Source organism: Zalophus californianus, chromosome 10 (genome assembly GCF_009762305.2).
Source record: "Zalophus californianus isolate mZalCal1 chromosome 10, mZalCal1.pri.v2, whole genome shotgun sequence".
Classification (NCBI taxonomy): domain Eukaryota; kingdom Metazoa; phylum Chordata; class Mammalia; order Carnivora; family Otariidae; genus Zalophus; species Zalophus californianus.
In genome coordinates, this window is record NC_045604.1 from 26,984,706 (window position 1) to 27,005,164 (window position 20,459).

The 20,459-nt window shown below is 52.1% G+C and overlaps 1 protein-coding gene across 8 annotated transcripts in view; it reads right to left on the minus strand.

The window, feature by feature from the left end:
• The window catches only part of ATP2B4 (ATPase plasma membrane Ca2+ transporting 4), a 94,289-nt gene that overhangs the window by 50,406 nt on the left and 23,424 nt on the right, over positions 1–20,459 (minus strand). For all 8 annotated transcript variants that reach the window (XM_027611040.1, XM_027611035.1, XM_027611043.1 and 5 more), the window contains exon 2: positions 3–665. In XM_027611040.1, coding sequence (XP_027466841.1) covers positions 3–195 — 193 coding nt within the window. In that variant the 5' untranslated portion in view covers positions 196–665. The remainder of the gene's footprint in view (positions 1–2; positions 666–20,459) is intronic.

A 20,459-nucleotide genomic window follows, 5' to 3' on the forward strand; every position in this document is an offset into this window, starting at 1 on the left:
ACCTTCCACAGGGTCGGTTTTCAGTCTTCTGCAGAGATTCATTACACCTCCATAGTGGACATTGATCTGGTTGATTCCATCAGAGGAACGCAGCTCCATGAGCTTCCTCAGGTCCATTACTGAGCAGCCAAAGTCCCCTTCATGGCTCTCGACCATCGAGTTGGCCGGCAAGGCATGTTCTGTTGGGTTCGTCATTTTGTCTGCTGTTACCAAGCCCCTTGACCAGAGAAAATATGGAGTTCCCCTTCGACTGATCAGGGACACCTGGCTTTCTGCCTCACTTCTTACTTCTTGCTTCTCTGGGAGCCCAGTTGGGAAAGAGATGGACTAGATCCTGTGCAATAGGCTTTGGAGGAGCAGCCTCTAGCCCAGACCCTTTTTTGTGTATGAAGCTTGGCAGCGAGAGGAGGAAGAGGATGGGGGAACTGAGTGGAAGCTGGACCACGTGTCACGGTGATTGGTGTCCCCAGGTAGTGATGGCAGTGCTTGTCCAGGGTAGGTAGGTTCCTAGCTTAGACCAACTTGCCCGGATGGCGGTGTAAACAGGATGTGCATGTTACCATGGAGGCCACCTTAGCAACGACCAGCAACTGCGATGGTAGAGAGGCAGCCGGAGAAGGAGGAGGAAGAGGAGGGCTCCCTGGATGCCGCTGACAACTGGATCTCTGGAATAAAGATTCAAAGAGACAGACAAAAACAATTAGAGTGGCCGCGGGGATCCGGCATCTGCGAGGGCAAGAGGGACTCATTCTAGCACAAGGGTTTCGGTGACAGTTGATGCCTGAGCCAAACCGATCACCGAGGCCTGAGCTGAGCGGATGGACTCAGGAGGGGCCCGTTCCTCCCTAGGAGGCCCCAGCAGCCTGCAAACTTCCGTGTAGAGAAGTAATTTCAGATACACCCCCGTCCTGCCAACACACCACTCTCAAGCCAAGGGACACGGATCCGGCAGCTTCAGAAACTAACGGCTCTCATGCTCTCCTTGTCTATTCATTTGAGGGTCCCACCACGAAATCCTTTCGTCTGACCTTGCCTCTAACTGGGGAGAAGAGGTCAGAAGAGGAGTCCAGACTGGAGTAATCTGGAGGGTGGTCTGCCAGGCTGCCACCCGCGCATCCTGCACCCAACACATACAGTTACGTGCCAGGAGGCCAACCTGATAGACGATGCCCGCATCCTCGGGGGCCCTCAGAACACTCAGCCTCCAGCCAGACGGAAATCCTGCAGCCCGCTGCTGCTGTCAGCAGGTCAGGTACTAGGTTCAGGTCTTGGAGCTAAGCCCACCCCTCCAAAAAGCTTTCCCTCTCTCCAAAAGGGGAGAGTAAAATGCTCTGGCAGCCGGCCATACAGGGTGGAGCCTTTTTACATAAAGGGGACAGAAGGACCTTTGAGAAGAAGGAAGAGAGTTTAAAGTTAAATCTGAGTGTTAAAGTTACTGGACTGGCAGGGATAAGACAGCAATCAATTCGGGGCGCCTGGGTGGCTCAGTCGTTGGGCGTCTGCCTTTGGCTCAGGTCATGATCCCAGGGCCCTGGGATCGAGCCCCGCATCAGGCTCCCTGCTCCGCGGGAAGCCTGCTTCTCCCTCTCCCACTCCCGCTGTTGTGTTCCCTCTCTCGCTGTGTCTCTCTCTGTCAAATAAATAAATAAAATCTTAAAAAAAAAAAAAAAAGACAGCAATCAATTTGGATAGAGCCCAGGGCCACGGCAAGGTCAGCAGGAGAGCAGCGTTAGCCCGTGGGAGTGAGCACCAGAGGGTCTCAGATCAGCATTTCTCTCCTCAGAGAGGCAGGTGCTCCCCCTCTGACTGGGGGAGGGGCAGAGCTATGTGCAGGTGAGGATAGAAAGGGCTGAAGGTGGAGAGGCTCATCCTTGTCCTGTTTAGCTTTAGAGAGCAGCTCCTGCCTGTCGTGTGGGATCCACTGTCACACATCAGCCACTTATTTGTTTGCTTGTGTATTTATTTATTGGGGGGGAGGAGCAGAGGGAGAGAAAATCTTAAGCAGACCCTGCACTCAGCACGGAGCCTGATACGGAGCTTGTTCCCATGACCCTGAGACCATGACCCGAGCCAAAATCAAGAGTCAGACGCCTGACCGACTGAGCCACCCAGGCGCCCCCAGATCATTTAATTGTGAAGGGGCTCAAAAAATGTGAAGGGGCATTTTCTTTTTTTTTAAGATTTTATCCATTTATTTGTCAGAGAGAGAGAGCGAGAGTGCAAGCAGGGGAATGGCAGGCAGAGGGAGAAGCAGGAAGAGGAAGAGACAGGCTCCCCACCAAACAACGAGCCCAACGCAGGATTCGATCCCAGGACCCTGGGATCATGACCTGAGCTGAAGGCAGATGCTTACCCGACTGAGCCACCCAGGCGTTCCTCAGGGGCTCTTTTTTTTTTTTTTTTTAAAGATTTTATTTATTTATTTGACACAGAGAGACACAGCGAGAGAGGGAACACAAGCAGGGGGAGTGGGAGAGGGAGAAGCAGGCCTCCCGCTGAGCAGGGAGCCCGATGCGGGGCTCGATCCCAGGACCCTGGGATCATGACCTGAGCCGAAGGCAGACGCTTAACGACTGAGCCACCCAGGCGCCCCTCAGGGCTCTTTCTGAATATAGCGCCAGAACCTGGGGGCCCAGCCCTGGTTAAACAGTCCCCATTGACTTGAGTTCAGTTACCAGGGGGTGGCAAGGGGCTCTGGACAGCCCCTCTCTAATACATAGATGACGGCCTCCCTTCTAAAAGGTGAACAGAGAAGCACAAGAACCATCAGATAAAGGCTTGACTCTTTTACCAGTTACTTTTCCAAAAGTCACACGTGGCCAAAGTTCCTGCTGATTCCCATCAATCCTCTTTCGGGCAGGTCCCAGGGCCGGAGTGGGTTACACTCCCGCCTCCCGCCTAGGGCACCCCCTGCCTTCTCCTTTTACCAGAGATTTTTAGAGTGACTCTGACCTACAGAGGGTTAAGCAAGCAGGGTTTTGTTCTGTTGTTGCTACAGCTTTTTTTCTCTTTATTTTTTTTTTTCTATGTTCCTCGAGGGCAAAGGTCTGCACTTGTCTTGTTCACTGCTTTATCCCCAGGGCCTGAAGAGAGCCCGCATTACAGGGGGCAGCCAGTTAATTTGTTGATGTTGTTGAATAATTGGTAGCAGATTCAGAACCAGATTTACCATCTTCCCAGGTACCCTCTGGGCAAGTCACTTGTCCTTCTTAGGGCTCAGGTCCTCCCGCCTTTACCTGGGGGGGGGGGGGGCGGAATCAGCCCCACCTCTTCACACCATCCTCAGAAAGTGACGAAGGACAGGAATGAGAGACAGAAATAGTGCTTGGAAGTCTTAGATGACAGATGCCCAGCGTCCAGCATGTCTGCTCTCAAGTGATGGGAGAAGGCTTACTGTGATCTTAATGAACTTTTGGTATCTAGCCCTTTAAGCAGAAGGCCCATAAGCTCCATGTGCTCCTCCATCTTTCCTTGCCGGAGGGAACTCCCAACCCTCGAAAAGAATGGAAAATTCCAAGGCATCTTCATCAGCAATAACCATTAGCTAGGTTATAACCGTTGGCGATACCACTAGGCTAGGCAAACTTAGATTTCTAGAAAAGAAGAAGGGACAGTCTGAGTCAGCATTCCTCACTTTGAACCTCTCCTCAAGATATCAAAGAGGAGAAATTTTTCACTCACTTGGGCAATCAAAAAGAAAAGGACACATGATTAGAACATATGGGGCGTGTGGAAAAGAATGAAGTTTGTCTGCTTCAGGTTTGTGCTAGAGACACATACAGAGGAGGGCAAGCACTTAAAGGGCTGGTACAGAGTCAAAGTGGGCTGTGTCAGCTGGGGGCCCAGGTTAAGGTGGGGTCTCTATGAAAGTTCTTCTGGAAGTCGGAGGCTTTGCAGGCACCCATACTTCTCTCTGAGCTCTTAGAATGTGAGCTCTCTGCAATTGCCAAGCCTGCCTAGCCCCTATCCTTATTAGGCAACTGGCAAAGAATAATCTGTAAGCGCTCACACCGCCTCAGCCTCAGCCTCAGCCTCAGCCTCAGCTTCAGACGCAACGCTCAGACGCCTGGGAGGTACCACCTCTTGTCAGGTCAGGATTAGTCATTCAGCTCGGGGCATTCTGGGTAAGGTACGTTCTCACTCCCACTTTCTAGCATTGTGCCAGCTTAAAGGACGATAGGATGGAAGAGCAAACCCTCTCATCGCTTCCTTCAGGGGCAAGAAATTGTATTACTTACTTTACATGATCGCTGAATCACTTCAATGTTTTTCTTCCTAAAGTCCTGTGACGTCTGTTCTACAATTTGTAATGACGTGTGAAGGCACTGTCATATATCAGTTCTAGGGAGGACAGCTGGGGCGCCCCCCCCCCCCCTTACAGATGAAGACACTGAGGTCTAACGAGATAAGTGATTTAGTCTTTGGCAAGTCAGCATCCTTGGCTGTCTGGTGCTCTTTTTGTGACACTTTACTCCTTCCCTCGAGTCCGGACCTCCTCGTTTTCTGAGAAACATCTAAGAGGTCCTTTAAAATGCAGCATCTCTGGAGTACAGAAAATACTTATTTCCACTTAGAGGAAATGTCGACTCTTCCTCCTGTTCTTTCTCGTTCAGAATCAACTACATTACATTACAGGGGCTGAAACAGACCCTCTCCCACTCCCATACACACCTGAGAAGCAAACCACCCCGCACTTCCTGATAACTCAGAATGCAGTGAGGTTTGCTAGCAAGTTCCAAAACAGGGAGCTGCCAGAGACAAGAACCTCATGCCCTAAGCCATCAAACCATAAACAATAGTCAGACACTCTGTTTCCTCCAATTTTGTCCAAGGAATCCCTTACTCTTGGAAACCTTCCCGGCACTAAGGAAGAGATCCATCCCCAGACTACGAGGAGAAAATGTAGCTCCCGTGTAGGGGATCGAGTAGGGTCTTTTGAGGATCTGAAAGGAAGCCACCCCCTGAATCTCCCCTGCCAAAGGCTCTTATTGAATCTGGCATGATGCATGGGAAATGAAGTATGAATGGAAACAGGAGAAAGGAAACAGGAGGGGCCAGGGGCTAGGGAATCAGCCTGGCTCAGCACTGCAGCTGGACCTGCCTGGAATAATAAGGGCTACACTCAGCTCTGGCCTCCAGGCTGCAAGGGCGGGCTGCTCAGTAGAGCAGACTCTGGTGCCCTGCCCTGCCCTGGCTTGTCCTCTTTACCAGAGCCTCTGCTCAGGAGTGTGTTGGTAGTGTTCAGAGATGCTTTGGTTGGAGTACCAGCATCACTGCCATGGGGGACGTGAGGGGTGAAGGAGGCAAGATTTCGAAGGGGGCGGGGGGGGCAAGGCCAGTGCCACCTTAGATGGCACCAAACTGAAATATGAAACCTGCTCCTGCAGCCCCCCTCCCATAACCTGTTCCCTTCTCTCTGATCCGGAGGCTCCCTTTTGTCTACGGCCACACCACCCTGAACGCACCCGATCTTGTCTGATCTCAGAAGCTAAGCAGGGTCGGGCCCGGTTAGTACTTGGATGGGAGACCGGAAGCTCCCTTTGCCAAGTGAGGCTCTGTTTTCCTCCCTATTTGCAGGAACAGGGAGGGGATAGGGTGGGGGGTTGGAAGGGAGGGAAATAATATTAGCACACACAGTGAGCCAGGTACCAGAGTTGGCACTTTGTGTGGGAAAGAGAAGTCACAGGCGCGGGCACACGCGTGTGTGACATATAGTGCCTCGCATAGTGGCTGATACGGAGTGGACGGTCCACGCGCAGTAGCTCTTACCATCATTACGCATATTGTTTCACTGAATCCTCACCAGCAGCCCCATAGGGAGGGCACCGCCATTTTATGGCAGGGAAACAGAGCTTCAGAGAGCCAGGATTTGTGCCCTAAGTCTGAATCCAAGCCACCTTGCCTCAAAGGCAAGGACATTCCTGTGACACGAAGGGAAAAAAGCTACAGCTTTACCTCCTAAAGCCTCATGAGGAGGTCCACATAAACCTTTCTGTCTCTTGCCCAAGAGCCAGCCCTAAAGGCTCTGAAACAGGGCAGGGAAACACCTCCTCGGTGGTGATTTGAGACAGAGAGATCCTGCTCTAGCTTCTCTCTCTCTCCTGTCTCCAGCAGGGGCATTTCCTGGGCCATCATCTACCGTTCCCAAAGCTTTACTTCTCCTTTCAGGCACTCCCAGGCTTCTGAGAGGGCCATGCCCTGTCAAGAAATATGGCAAGCACTTGAATATGGCGGTCTGCCTGGCGTGAAGCGTCCCTGGCTGGCCCTTCTCTCTGCGGGTCTAAACCCCACGCAGAGGCTTCTCTGCCCCTCCTCATTACAGGCCCCTCATTTCCATGGTTCGGATCCTAGCCCACTCTGGCCAGTTCTTGCCACTCAGGTCTGGCAGCCCACCCCCATCACAGTCCCAGGCTCTTCCTTCTCTCCCCAGGCCTGCCCTGCCCTGTTGTTCCTCTGATGCCCCCTGGCTTGCAGAAGCAGACCTGAGCACACAGCTTCCTTCGGTCTTCGGAGGCCCTTTGGAGGCAAGGGGGAAGAAGGTCAGAGGCTGGAGTCCAGGTGGTGGGTGTCACCCCCGTCGTCATCCCCTAAAGCTGTGCCCATGCCAGGAAGCCAAGTGAGGACTAGGGCGCCACAACCAGGCTTCTGCACTGACCACAGGATGTTACGATGTGGCCTGTGGTCCTGGTCTAGGTCCTGGAACCCAGTGCTAATTCTCAGCCAGCTCCTAGGACCTGGGTTCTAGAGGTTCCTTCCTTCCTGAAGAGAGAACCTCACTTCCTGGTTGGGAGGCAGTACCCATGAGGCTGTCTCGCTGACCCATCTCCTCCCCGTCTGCCACGCTGAGCAAGCCTTCAATTCCACAGCAGAAATGTAGTGCGAGAATCAAAGCTATCTTTCTGGAGAAAAGGTGTCACCCTCCAACCCTGAGCCTTGGGGATCCAGAATTCTTCCTTCTTCTCCCGAGTCACCTGGTACTTCTAAGTCAAAGCTACATCTACGCACACCCTGGCCCCATGCTCTACTCCTGGGTGCATCTCCCAAAGAAATGATCATGCAAGTTCAGCAGGGGGCACGCATAAGGATGTTCACTGGGACGTTACTGGCGGTGACAGCAACCTGAGATTCCCTGTCCAGGGATGGGCGGGCAGAATATGTGCCCTAGATAACAGTGGTTATTAGGCAAGAGTTAGAAACACAGATCAGATGTACACACACGATTCCGGTGATCTTAGAAACAGCGTTGGGGTGGGGCAGAGCGCTTTAATAACTTCTACACAAATTAAAAACACATGATCTAAAGTTATGCTATACATTTTAAGGGATGCATTTAAACAAAAAGATATGTATGAGCCCATCAGAATGCTGCTCATGGGCAGTGAAGGGGGTAAATGTGGGATGCGAGGTAACAGTGAGCACGCAAAGGGCCTCGTGTGGCCCAGTGATAAAATGAGCCACGAACCAATGGTATGGTCAGCCCCCTACTCTGCACCTGAGATCCAAACAAATAAAAACAAAACATACCATGATCCTGAAAACCTGCAGTCCTAGAGGGGCTGTACTGTCTAAAATACATTATGGCAATGATGACCAAATTTATCGGCTCAGGCCTGATGCCTTCAGGGGGCAGGGGAAGGGAGGGCCCATTGAGAGCATAAACTTTCTCTGCACAGTGATATCAAGAATTGACCCAAGGTTGGTAGCCTGTCCCTAATCATCTCGCTTGCTGAGATTCAGCTCACGTCAGAGACCCCCGGGGAACCTTCGAGATGAAGACGGGAAGCTTCTCGGCATGCACTGGGACACTAAAGCAGAATGTGCCTGAGACTCCTGAGAGGGCAGTGTCCCCCCTCTGGCTTTATCCTAAAATTGCATCAATATATCAAGATGAAAAAGGGCAGTCCCTCAGGCTCAGAGCCATGGGGAATGTACCCTCTTCCACACAATCTGAGTCACACTGGCTTGGGTCACCTCTGTGGCCTCCTGTGACCCTAAGGGTGTGGGGGAGTACTCACTTCAAGCTAGAGCTTAAAAAAAATGTGGAGGATGGAACGATAACACTGACCATTTCCTTCAGCTAATTAAGGAGGACAAGAGCCGATTTCACGTGGGAGTGACAGGGCCACGCAGAAGGTCTGCTGTTTAACGAAAGGGGTGCCGGCGGCCTCCCCCAGTCCCTCCCACCTGCTCATGGGAAATGCTCAGGATGTGGGTTTGCAAGGGTATCTGCTTCTTACACCCAAGTAGGGAGCAGCTCCTCAGAACTGGGACAGGACACAGACCTTGGGCGGTAACATGCAACTGTCCAGCATGTATACTCTACTGGACAACATACATTGCCTTTCTTGGGGCTGCTTTCTGTGGTTTTTCCACATTTTGGTTCCAAGGGAACAAAGGGGCTTTTTAGCAGCTGGATTGGATCTTGTGTTATTTTTAGAAACAAATTTCAGCAGAGTCATGCCAGGCTGGTGGAGAGGGAGAGGGGGGTCAATCTCCCTTGGCTCCTGGAGCAGGATCTCGTAGCTCCCGGGCCTCAGGCGCTGGTGGAGCCCTCAGAGGGGCGGGGGAAGCCCCTGGCCTGGGCCAGAGAAGGCCACAGCTCATCCGTCAGGAGGGGTGCTGCGGGCGGCGAGAGCTCAGCAGCAGAGGAAGCCAAGTACTGTGGCTGTGTGACCCAGACGGTAGTCAGGGTTCCACACGCTGGACATCGGGCCAGCACGGCAGTCCCGTCACCGCCCTCTGCTCCATGACAGTCTCCCCTGTACAGAGCACAGAGAATCCCCCCTTCCCCCAGCCCTCCCTCAGTCCACCCATTTCCTACCAGTCCCAGGCAGACAAGCAAGGACTCTACGCAGAGAAGATGGCGGGCATGAGGACAGGGGGGTAGGGGTGCCCCGGATAACATGTCACCCCACTGGCCCAGCTTCGCCCTTCCTTGTTCACAAACTGCACAGCCAACAGCCACCACGGACCCCATGAGCTTTAGAAAGCCGACCAGTCATTCTCCCTTGCACTTGCAGCCTGCCTTAGAGCAGTGGTTCTCGAGTTCAAGCGAACACCAGGATCCCCGGGAGGAGGGGCACCTGGGGGGCTCAGTCCATTAAGTGTCTGCCTTCGGCTGAGGTCATGATCCCGGGGTGCTGGGATTGAGCTCTGTGTCGGGCTCCCTGCTCAGTAAGGAGTCTGCTTCTCCCTCACTTTTCCCTCTCTCTCTGCTGCTCCCCCTGCTTGTGCTTGCTCTCACTCTCTGTCAAGTAAATGAAATCTTAAAAAAAAAAAAAAAAAAAGGTCCCCGGGAGGGGAGTATGACCTATGGCTGGGCCCTGCTGCTGCCACCAGACTTTTGGATTCAGGGGTGTGAGGGCAAGCCTGGGAATACGCGTTTCTAACACGTTCCCTATAAGGGTGCTGCCACGGCCGGTCTGGGGCCCACACCTTAAGGACACCGCAGAGGTGACCAAGCGTCTCTGCAAACAACATCGGAAGCACCTCCAACCACACCAGGGGAATGCCCTTTGCAGGCCTTGAAGAGGGGCCCAGTTCGGACAGCGTTCTCGGACCTCGACTGATCACCGAGGCATGGGAGGGTCTGGTCACAAACCTCCTCCTGCTTTTCCTTCTCCCAGGGGGCCCGTCTCTGCTTCCATTCATCTCAGGGCACCCCCTTTCCCAGAGAGACCCACGACGTTCCCTAGGAAAGCCCCTCTCCTGTGAGTCCTCCAGAAATCGGGACTCAAGAGGACCTCCTGGGACTTGCAACAGGAGCCAAGATTTATTCAGAAAGTCGAAACAAGCTACCTGGTGAGCTTCAGAGAACACCCAGGCCTCTCCTAGGTTCAGGAGGAACCAAGCACCTTCTGCGCCCCTGTTTCCTCCAGCCCACAGCAGGAGATGGGAGACCGAGGGGGCCACACGCAGGGATGGGAAACGTGGAAACCCAAGATGCCCACCACTCGCTTTGGGCTCCCCCCTCCCCACTGTGTTCCCACTGCTGGCCCATCAGGACCCCAGGCTGCCCTCCCCACCACGCCCCAGCAGCCCCTGGCCGGGGGTGGGGGGGGGGAACGGGGGGGGGCAGCGCCTGTGCACTGCTCTGAGGCCCAGGCAGCAGGGCTGTGGGGCTGGGGGAGAAGCAGCTGTTTTCCTGTCAGGGTGACAGGATGCTATAAACACCCGCTCCAGGTTGCTATGGCAAAGCAAGTGTGCAGCCCGGCTACAGTGAAGCTATTTATGTGCTTGTAACGGCAGAGCGGTCTGTTTTTTATTATTTTACTTTTAAAGCTTTCCCTTCCCAACCCCCTCATACAGCTTTAAAAAAAAAAAAAAAAGAGCCACCACAACTTTCTCAGGAACAGAAAGAGTATAGCTGGAGAACAGAGCTTAGGACCAGGTCCAGGAAAGGGAAAGCTGAAGTGAAGAATATGGTACATTCCTCTCAAGCCGGGAATGTGTGTCTTCTTGCTCATACAGGCCTGTGCCTCAGCTCCTCAAGGAGAGAGGAACTCCGTGTCCTCTCACCTCTGCACCACTTCGAATATTAAAAGGAGACAAAGCCACTCTGTCTTCTGTCTTCCTGTCAAAGGCAGGCTCCAGCCAGCAGCATTCCTCACACCCCCCTTCTGCCCCCTGCCATCAGCCCCCATCGCTGCCAATGTCACCAGGGTGAAGACGATTCCACCAGGAGTCATGGAGAGAGAGCCCCAAAGCATCCCCCTGGCTGGAGGTCTGCTGGGACCGGACCTCCGGAAGTGCCTCTGCAGGGACATGTGTTTCTCCACTTACACAGAGAACTTTCATCCAATTCTCACCCTTCAGGGAGCTCTGGGGTGAAGGGTCATCCTGCACAAGCTGGAAGGTTTTAGTCAGGGTGGCAAGGACCCCTAGCTGGTACCAAGGAGTTGGCACTCAAGGCTCAGAGACTGCAGGACAATCAGAAGGGAGCTTGATTCCTCCTGGGACACCCTTGTCTTCGAGGCACCAGGCACCTGGGAAAGGTTTTTGGCAGAGGAGGCAGGGAGCGATCAGAAATTAGCCACTGGCTGGGGGCACTGTGGCCTTCTGCCTTCTCCACTCATCCAACCCAAAATAAAGTAACAAAAAAGAAATGGGCTGTGGGTCAGAGGCAGCTCAAGGAGGGCAAGAGAGTGGAAGGAACTAGCCCATGTGGTAATCACACTCACACACACACACACACACACACACACACACACACACACACACCCCAAGCCAAAAATGTGCACCAACTTTGACAAACATGCTACAGGCTGACAACCACTAAATAACATCTCAGTAAGAGAGAGTCTCCTTCCGGAAAGAGCTGGTGGGAATACAAAAGATGCTACAGGATTTTATCATCCGTTTTTCTCCACCTTATCCCAGCTCCTTTTGGATTTGGTATATCCTTAGGAGGAGAAAAGAAACCCAAAAAACCCTACTGCTGATGGGCATGTTCCTCAGATAAAATAAAGTTAGGGCAGTATTAAAAAGAGCAAAAATCCCACGAACTGTTCCAATTCCTTCCATCTCTGATTATAACTGAATGTTTCCAGATGCCACCGTAACTCTGAAAGGGTATTGAGGAAAACAACCCCACGAGGGGAGAGAGGGCAGGAGAAGGGAGAAGCACCCTCGGCGGCCCCAGGAGAGGTCAACGTCCTAACTGACAGCCCTGGTTAGCTGACAAAGTCTTGCTGGGAAAATCAGAACTTCGGGACAGAAATCAGTCTTGGCAGCACCTTGGGGTCAAAAGAGCAGAGCAGGCATGGTTTCTAAGCCTGTCAAACCAACTGTGATCAACGTCCCATTGTTCCTCTAGGGTAAGAAGGCAAAAGAGAGGAGGTGAGGAAAGGGTCTGGTATGGGGCACCGTCCCGGACAGTTGAGAGGAGGCTGATGGAAAGGCTGGTGTCCCAGACACCAGTGTTTCTATTCCTAAGTGTCAGGGTGTTAACTCAAGCTGAGTGGTCCTTACTGAGGGATAGATAAGAAGACAAAGAGAAGCAGACACCTCTCAGAACCCCCACGGTAGAGAAAGCTTCCAAAACTCATGGGGCAAGAGAGAACATCTATTCAAAAAAAGCCCAGATCCCCATGGTGATGGACACAGAGCCCATTGTTGAAAGACACAGAGGGCAGGCGAAGAGGTGACTCAGCCTCAGCTGGTCATCGTTGATGGAAGAGGAGAGAAAGTGGCGAGTGCGTCTTCTTCTTCCAAGTGAGCAGAAAGGTCGTCTCACCTCTCCATCCCAGGCCCTGCGCCAGTACCTGACCTCACGTGGACTTAATGGACGAACCACGCTTCTCTGCTCCAGTGGGCTTCCATTTCCAAGGGAAGAAGAAGCATGGAAGTCCCGGAAGGGGACCCAATCTCCAGAGGGAATCGGTTACCTCCAAGTCCCAAGAACCACTCCCTCACCACTTGCCCCACCTCCCCCTCCTCCCTCTTGGGGTCCTGGTAGACTGGCTGGATTGGTGCCTCTCTCTTGTTCTCCAGGACACAGTCCCAGGGCTCTCTGGGTACAGGTAGAGGCAGACCGGCCATCATTGCAGAAATCACCCACTCTCTAGGGAGAGGCAAAGGTAAACATAAAGAATTGACATTCTCCCAACACCCATTCAATTCTCAACTCCCACACACAGCATTTTTAAACACCACTGCAGTACCTCCAAGGAAAAGCCTGGGAGAACTATGGTGAGAGTCTCCTCATTTTTCTCCCTATACTTCGGCTCCAAGCTTCTCACTTTCTTTTTTTTATATGTATGTATATCATTTTCCCCATCTCTCCCTCTCTCCCAGTCTGCCAGTCTCCCTCCTTCCTTCTCTCCCTCCCTATCTCCCCCACCCCGCTCCCCCTACCCCATCTACCTCAATCTCAAGATCTCTCATTCTCGTTCCCACATCTTCAGCAACAGCCCGACTGGATGGAATTCCATTCTCCTTATGTTTCTGGAACTGATCAACCCTGTCCAGTGCACACTGGCGCAAGGAGTGGAAGGGACATGGGCATGCTGAGAAGCCGGTGGCACGATGGGGCCATCACAGTGAGCACCAACACAGTGCCAATCTATGCCCCTGGGGTCATGGATGGTGGACCAAGGGCACACAGGATGGACTCTGTGAGTCTACCTGCATCCTCCATCATCCTTCTGGAGCTTGCCTGGCTAAGCCAAATGTGTGCATCGATCTGTGCTTGAAGTAAGGGCAAACAAATGGCTAACACCAAGGCCCCAGAATTGAGGAGCCCTAACGAGTTGGGGGAAGAGAAAGGATATGAGACTATTGCGTGGATTAAAAACTAAAATCAGGATTGAGTGTGCACGACCAAGTTCTCAATCTGGCATAAATAAAGAAGTGGCCTGATGAACGAAGGGGCTGGGAGCCTAGACAGACTGAAAGGCACCTGGGACCACCATCTGACTCTGGCTCTTTTCAAAGCGTCCACAGAGGTGGAAAAGTCAAGAACTGAACACAATAAGCCGGTCCTACCCCACCACAAGCTGCAAGATAGCTCCACTCTCCCACTTCATTTTCACTCAGAGCCTGTAACACATGGGTGGGGAATAGACATATGGAGGCTGGATCCAGCTCGCTGGCAACAGGGCTGCCTTCTGCCCCACCGCGGCGTGAGGATTCCCGGATTCAGAGGGACCGTGACCCAGCAGGGCCAGACCTCTGCAGGCATCTTACGGTATCTGCCTGACACTTGCTTCTGCAAAAGTTTGCAAGAGCATTCATCCCCCCTGCCCCGACCCCCACCCCCCCATCTCCAGGCTCACACACTCTGGCCATCTGTTCCAAATCAGTGAGCTCTCCATCACTGGAGAACAATCCTTTTCGGTTGAGGGGAGGGGTCAGTGCTCTCCCTTTAGGATCTCAGCCACGGAACTCTCCCTCTGCAAGCAGCCAAGTCCAAGGAGAAGCTGAGGATGAACAGCTGCTCTCCCTGCCCCCCTCCTCCTTGAGGCAGCGCAAGAAAGAGGACTCCTCTGTGGGGGGAAGTCCCAGGGCAGTGAGGCCTGGAAACTTTGCCGTCTAAGGCTGTGGAATTCTCTTACTGGGCTCCTGCAGTTAATCATTGTGGCTCCCTGGATTCCCGATTTGGGCTTTAAAAGGTAGCACCAGAGCTAGAAAGACAAACATGTTGAGGAGAAGGAAAAGAAAAAAACAGTTGGTGGAAGCTAACAGATAACCGTCCCCCAACACCAGTCTTCTGAGTAACTGAGTAAGTGTGGGGAGGGGCGGAGAAGAAAAAAGCAGAAGAAAAAGAAGTGTAGACCACACTCCAGCATACTCTTCAGGGTTCCCAGCTAATGTTGCCTGTATTCATACTCCAGACCCTACAGAATACATCGCTCCCATCGCTGACCTGCTTGTGAAAAGATCGTCTAGGGGTTGGTTTGTTTGAAACTTTCTCCTCTTAGCAGATCTGAAGGACCAGAGGCTCTTGTCGCCCTTTGGAAAAAGGAGCCAGAGAGCTCACAGCTGTGAGTGCGAGGCTTTGGGACATTAACTTCCAAGATGGTAGAAATGGTCTCTTAGGCCAGGTTGCCATAGTTTCCAAGAGAACAAACAGAGGTTTGGCTCTAAAGAGGGGTAGGAGGGTGAACTGCCTTTTCTTCCTCTGGGAATAGTTTCAAGAGTCAAGACAAGAGGGGGATGTGGTAAAATGCTGAGGAGGTTACAGAAGGTTCTAGGGAAAAGAAAATGGACAGTCTTGACAACTCCCATTCTTCCTGGGGAGGCTGGGGTGGAAGGCCCCATTAATAGGATGATAAGCTACTTCTCAGGGGCTGAGATAAACCTAGGAAGTAAATAGGAAGAGGAGCAACCTTTCTCTCTAAAATGTCCAGCCAACCTAACCTAGGAGGCAGGGAGCACAGAGCAGAAGTTGAGCTGCTTTGGGAAAGGCAAGGACCTCCAAAGACTCTGAGTTTTGCTTGCAAGGAGGGCAGGGAGATGACCATCCCCAGAAGTGATGTGGAGAGGTGCTGATCCCCAGAACTGAAGCTCACCCTAATGCCCCACCTTCCCAGGCCCCCTGGTCAGGACTTTTTCACTCTCTTTCCAAAGGAGCCAGGTGGGGCAGCACACTGTCAGGTGCCAAAAATGCAACCATGTCCTCCTAGCAGGAGCTGTCTGGGCAACAGGGCCACCTGGCCAAAGAATTCCCTTTCAGACTCAGGGCCAGAGATCTGCATTGCAGGAGGACCCCCTTGGATGCCTCTTCCAGAGCTGGTGCCTGCTCGGCTCACACTGGGGAGACAGGAAGGAGACAGAGCTGCTTGGGACTCTGCCACACCTGGAAGCAGGGATGAGGCAGCCCTGTAGGTGAAGTACCACAGATGCTCTGCTACCTTCTCCAAGCAGAACGGGCCGGGGGTTGACTGACCACATGCTTGGAGGCAGGCCAGACCTAACCCCAATTTCATCCCTGGCAATGGCACTGGCCAGTAAGTTCCTGGCCTTTTTGGGGAACAGACCCTCTGCTTTTCCTACCCACTGTATCAGACATCTCGTAGAATTCCAGAATCACAGTCACGAAGGGAACTTTAAGGAAAATATAATACAAACCCCCTCATTTTACAACGAAGCCCTGATGAGTTCAACACAGTGCTGGGCATTGGGACAAAAAGGCTATTCCATCCACATGGAAAAGCAGAATATAGGCAGAGGTCGATGAGGCAAAGAAATCTGTGATCGGGTGTCAAATGAAGGGTGCAGATCTCTCCTTTACCTGTTCCTCCGTGTGTGTCCAACACCCCTAGACTCTGCCCTGCAGGCCGGCTCGCAGCCATCCAGCCGCTGCTGGGGAGAGTTCACTCACAGCCTGGACTCTCCTGATGGGCTCAGGCCCACACCACGAGCAAAGGGGGAGCTTTCTCCAGGCTTTCCTGCCGTGTAGAGTGTGCCCTGAACACGGGAACCAGGGAAGGAGGTGGTTGGGAGTGAAACAGCCTAAGCCTCATGGGACAGGTCATGTGCCCACGGGCTGTAGTCATCTGAGGGGGGCATCTTTCGAACATCTTAATAGAGGTGCCTTAGGTCAGTAGCTGCAACACTTAGCTGCAAGTAGCTGCTGACTTAGCCGTCAACCTGGAGCATGGCCTTGGATCGCCAGCCCCTAAGAAATAGCTAAGGAAGAAAACCGGGAGTGAATCCGGTTTGACCAGGGGATGGACTCAGCAGGGCTGAGGTGCCACAGCAGCCGGCATCACGGTCCCTGTCCCTCCCGGAGCTCTGCCTGCGGGCCAGAGCTGCCCATCGTTGGCCAGACTCCTGCCCCTCTCAGCTCGCGGGCTCTCCCATACCAGCTCTTCCCAAGCAGCTCGGGGCTTGCCTTTCCCTCCGCGCCCCCTCCTCCAAATCCATTCTTCCTGGGCCTTAGAATCCTCAGCTGAAAACCAAGGATAATAAGAATAGCCTACCTCAGACGAAAGCTGAAGAGGACTGTCACTTCTTTTGTGTACAGAGGCCCCGGGCCCTTGCACTGAGACCTTGCATTGAGAGCCTATTGAACCATGCTTCCCAGCCCTGGGTCTGGGTCTTGGGCTCTATGGTACCAGGAAGTCATTGGTACTCCCCATCCACAGACTTCTCCAGAACTTCGAACTTTTGCGGCTCCATCTGGGGAACTGCCTGCCTGAGGTTCCTTGGGAAGTGGTGTCAGCAAAACCGAGCAGAAAGGCAGAAAAGCTCCGGAGAGTCAAAGAAGCTTGTGGTAAGAACTCACATCCGGGTGATGCCTTGCCATTTCAAAGCACTCTGATGTGTGCTCTTTGGGGACGGGCCTTTTAAGGTAGACAGGACTGATGATATTACTCTTTCTACCAATTTTATAACACATGGTCTTAAAGGTGATATGACTCCGTGAAGGCCATGCAACCACAGGAAGAGCCGGGAAGAAGCTAAGACACACCACAGGCCACATGGTCCTTTATGACAAGGGGAAAGGAAGGAACGAGAGAGCAAGAGAGCAGCCTATATCCCGTGGTCAGGTAATGTGAGGCCCTACCCAGGGCACTGGAGCTGGCGGATTCCTGTCCTGATGAGCTCAGAGGGTAAGTCTGGGTTCTTCGACTTCCTCCCAGACGCATCTGGGAGACACGCTGAGGGTGTGTGTGATGTCAGCGTGCGTCGCCCTCTTAGCCTGTGGACACCTTGAGGGCGCAGACTGTGGTCCAGACAGAGACAGCGCAGCTGCTGGTGTTCCACAGGGGTATAAAGGGGGCACGAACAGAAAAGGCGGGGAAGAGGCAGGGAAAGGAAGGAAGGGTCCCCTTGCTGAAGGGAACTCCCAGACCGAGAAGTCTTCATAAGGAAGATGGGGACATGCCTGTACTAAGAAGCCCCAGAGTTCTAGCACGGCACATACAGAAATCCAGAAGGGCACCAAGCCAAGCAGGACGCCAGAGATGACACACCGATGAGGGGAAGAAATACACACAACAAAACCTTCAACAGCAAGCAGGGAAAACAAAAGCTGCTCTGGAGTCTCCAGACCCTTTGCCTGCAGTACTGAGTACAGAGTACCCCCGGGGGGAAACAGCAGCCTCTGTCCCCAGGAAGGCAGGCAAAGGCGAGGTTGTAGCTTCAGGTAATCCCTGCTCTCCTTTCCAACTAGCAATCCAGGTTCAGGTGATGTCACTCGCATCATCTGTTGAGAAGAGAGACCTCTGGAAGGGTGAAACCCCAGAAGAGGCTCCAGAGCCGAGTTTACAAACAGCACACTGGGCTGCACTGCCCCCCACCACCTCCTCAGTTTCCTGCCTCCAGGAAGGAGACAGTTCTCTCCATATTACAGTAAACCATGATATACCCAAGGAGGTTTGATTCAAGACAGAGGGATGGTTACAGAAAATGTGGTCTATCCAGACAATGAACTATTATTCAGCCTTAAAAAGGAAGGAAATTCCGACATTTGCTACAACATGGATGAACCTTGAGGATATCGTATTCAGGAAAAGAAGCCAGGGCACCTGGGTGGCTCAGTTGTTAAGCGTCTGCCTTTGGCTCAGGTCACGATTGAAGGGTCCTGGGATCGAGGTCTGCATTGGGCTCCCTGCTCAGTGGGGAGTCTGCCTCTCCCTCTCAAATAAATAAATAAAATCTTGAAAAAGAAGAAGAAAAGAAAGAAGCCAGACCCAAAAGGACAAATATTACAGGATTCCATTTAGATGAAGCACCTACTCTAGGCCCAAATTCAGAGGCAGGAAGTAGAGTAGAGGTTGCCAGGGACTGGGGGAAGATGGTGGGGTGTTTTTTTTATTTTTAGAGAGAGAAAGAGAGAGAGTGTGGGTGGGAGGGGGAGAGGGAGAGAATATTAAGCAGGCTCCACAGCCAGCACACAGCCTGATCTCATGACCCTGAGCTCATGACCTGAGCCTAAATCAAGTCGGACACTTAACCAACTGAGCCACCAGGCGCCCAGGGCACTACTGTTTAATGCGTACAGTTCCTGTTTGGGGGGACGACAAAGTTCTGGGAATGGATGGTGGTGATGGTTGCACAACAATGTGAATGTAATTAATGCCACTGAATTATACAACTAAAAATGGTTAAAGGTTAAATTTTATGTTCTCTTATTTTGCCATAATAAAATTTAAAAAAGAAGATAGGAAAGCAAATGGAACAGTGCTTGTGCAGACAGGTGAGGAGAGGCAGAAAGGAAGAGCAGACGAAGTTCAAGACTGAGGAGCCTGGTGCAGCTGCCGCCAGGAGCTCAGCCCCATCTTGGTAATGGAGGTGGAGGCCCGATGGTTCAGAAGTCAGTTATTCCAGACAGCGGCCTCTGACACGTCCAGGGCCGGGAGCCCGCGCACAACAGGTGACCTGGCAAGGCTGAGTGGCGAGGCCAAGGGGAGGGGAGACAGACTAGGCTCTCTAAACACCAAGCTCTGTGTGTGTGTGTGTGTGTGTGTGTGTGGTGGGGGCGGGGGGGGCAGCAGGGGTGGTGGTGGAAGGGCATTGAGGGCAACGGACCAGTTCTCTTTTCAAGCAGAAGGGAAAAATTTGGCTTTCAGCTACTCACTCTTCCAAAGTCACCCCATCACTGGCTCAGGGCACATAGGCATCTGCATAGAACAGGTAGAGCTAAGGCCTTTCTGGCTCACAGTGGAAATACAGAGTCTCCAGTCTTTTCGAGGACCTTGGATATTATCTCATTTGACCCTCCCCACAAACTTGGGCAGTGGATAATAGTGCTCCTGTTTTACAGAGAAGAAACTGGCTAAGTACTTTGTCTAGGGCCACACGGTAATACAGAGCTAGAATCCAAACCAGAGTTTGGCAAAGCCTACACTTCTTCCACAATATTGCCTTGAAGGTGCTTTCCAGATACGAGGGCTCATTTTCTCTTTTTCTCTTATGGTATAGTGCAGTGATCAAGAGCACAGGCTCAGTGAGCCCACATCCACTGTCATTACCTGTCTGACCTCAAGAAAGTTAGTTAATGTCTCTGTTCATTCTTTTGGCAGCGATAAACTGGGGATAATAATAGTAACCTCATTTAAAATGTTTTGCAAGATTTTGAGATAATTAATCCACATAAAGGCACACATTGCTGCCCCATAGTAAGCACTCAAATAATTATTGTGGTTATTACGGAATGTTATCCATCAGCCCATTCCACCTGTTGGGTGTGGAGACACTAGGGGCCTGCCCACCGGTCCGAAGGTGAGTGTGGAAATAGTGCAGTATTTCCTTGACTTCTGTATAAGGAACCCTATGGTTGGAAGGGACTTAAAGTCATTTAGACTAATCTCTTGTCCCGTGTTAGAAACCATTCTCCTCTTGCTGCTCCCTAGGAGCCTACTCACCAGCTCCTACTCTCCCTTATATTAAATTGGGACCTAATTTGTGATCTCCAGCACCCCAGTGATTGGTACGAATTCTCCGAGTCTTATAACTCTTTTGTGATAGCTTCTATTATCTCCTCTCAACAGTTGGAAGAAACTGAGGCCCAGAGTCCTACAGTTAACTAGAGGTCAAGCTGAGCCACGAACCTGGGTCTGCCTGATTCCAAAGCTCATGTTCTCAGCTGTTACATCATGCTTCTGCATTAGAGAAGAGAGGAAAAATCTACTACATGGTAGAAGGGAAAGTAGCTATGGTCGAATTCCAAATCTACCATTTAGTGAGCGTTTAGCATTTAATGAGCATTATTTGGCATCAAGTACTCTATGACTTATTTTTACAGATAAGAAGACTGAGGAGAAGACTGAGTGGCTCAGTTGGTTAAGCGACCGACTGTTGATTTCAGCTCAGGTTATGATCTGAGTCCTGAGACTGAGCCTTGCATGGAGTCCCACATCGAGCTCCATGCTCAGCAGGGAGTCTGCTTGCGATTCTCTCCCTTTGCTCATCTTTAGATGGAATCAATACTCACTTCCATTTCATTCATTCTTTAATGAGTTTCTACTGAGTTCCAGACCTTGTTTTGAACACAAAGATGCAGTGATAAC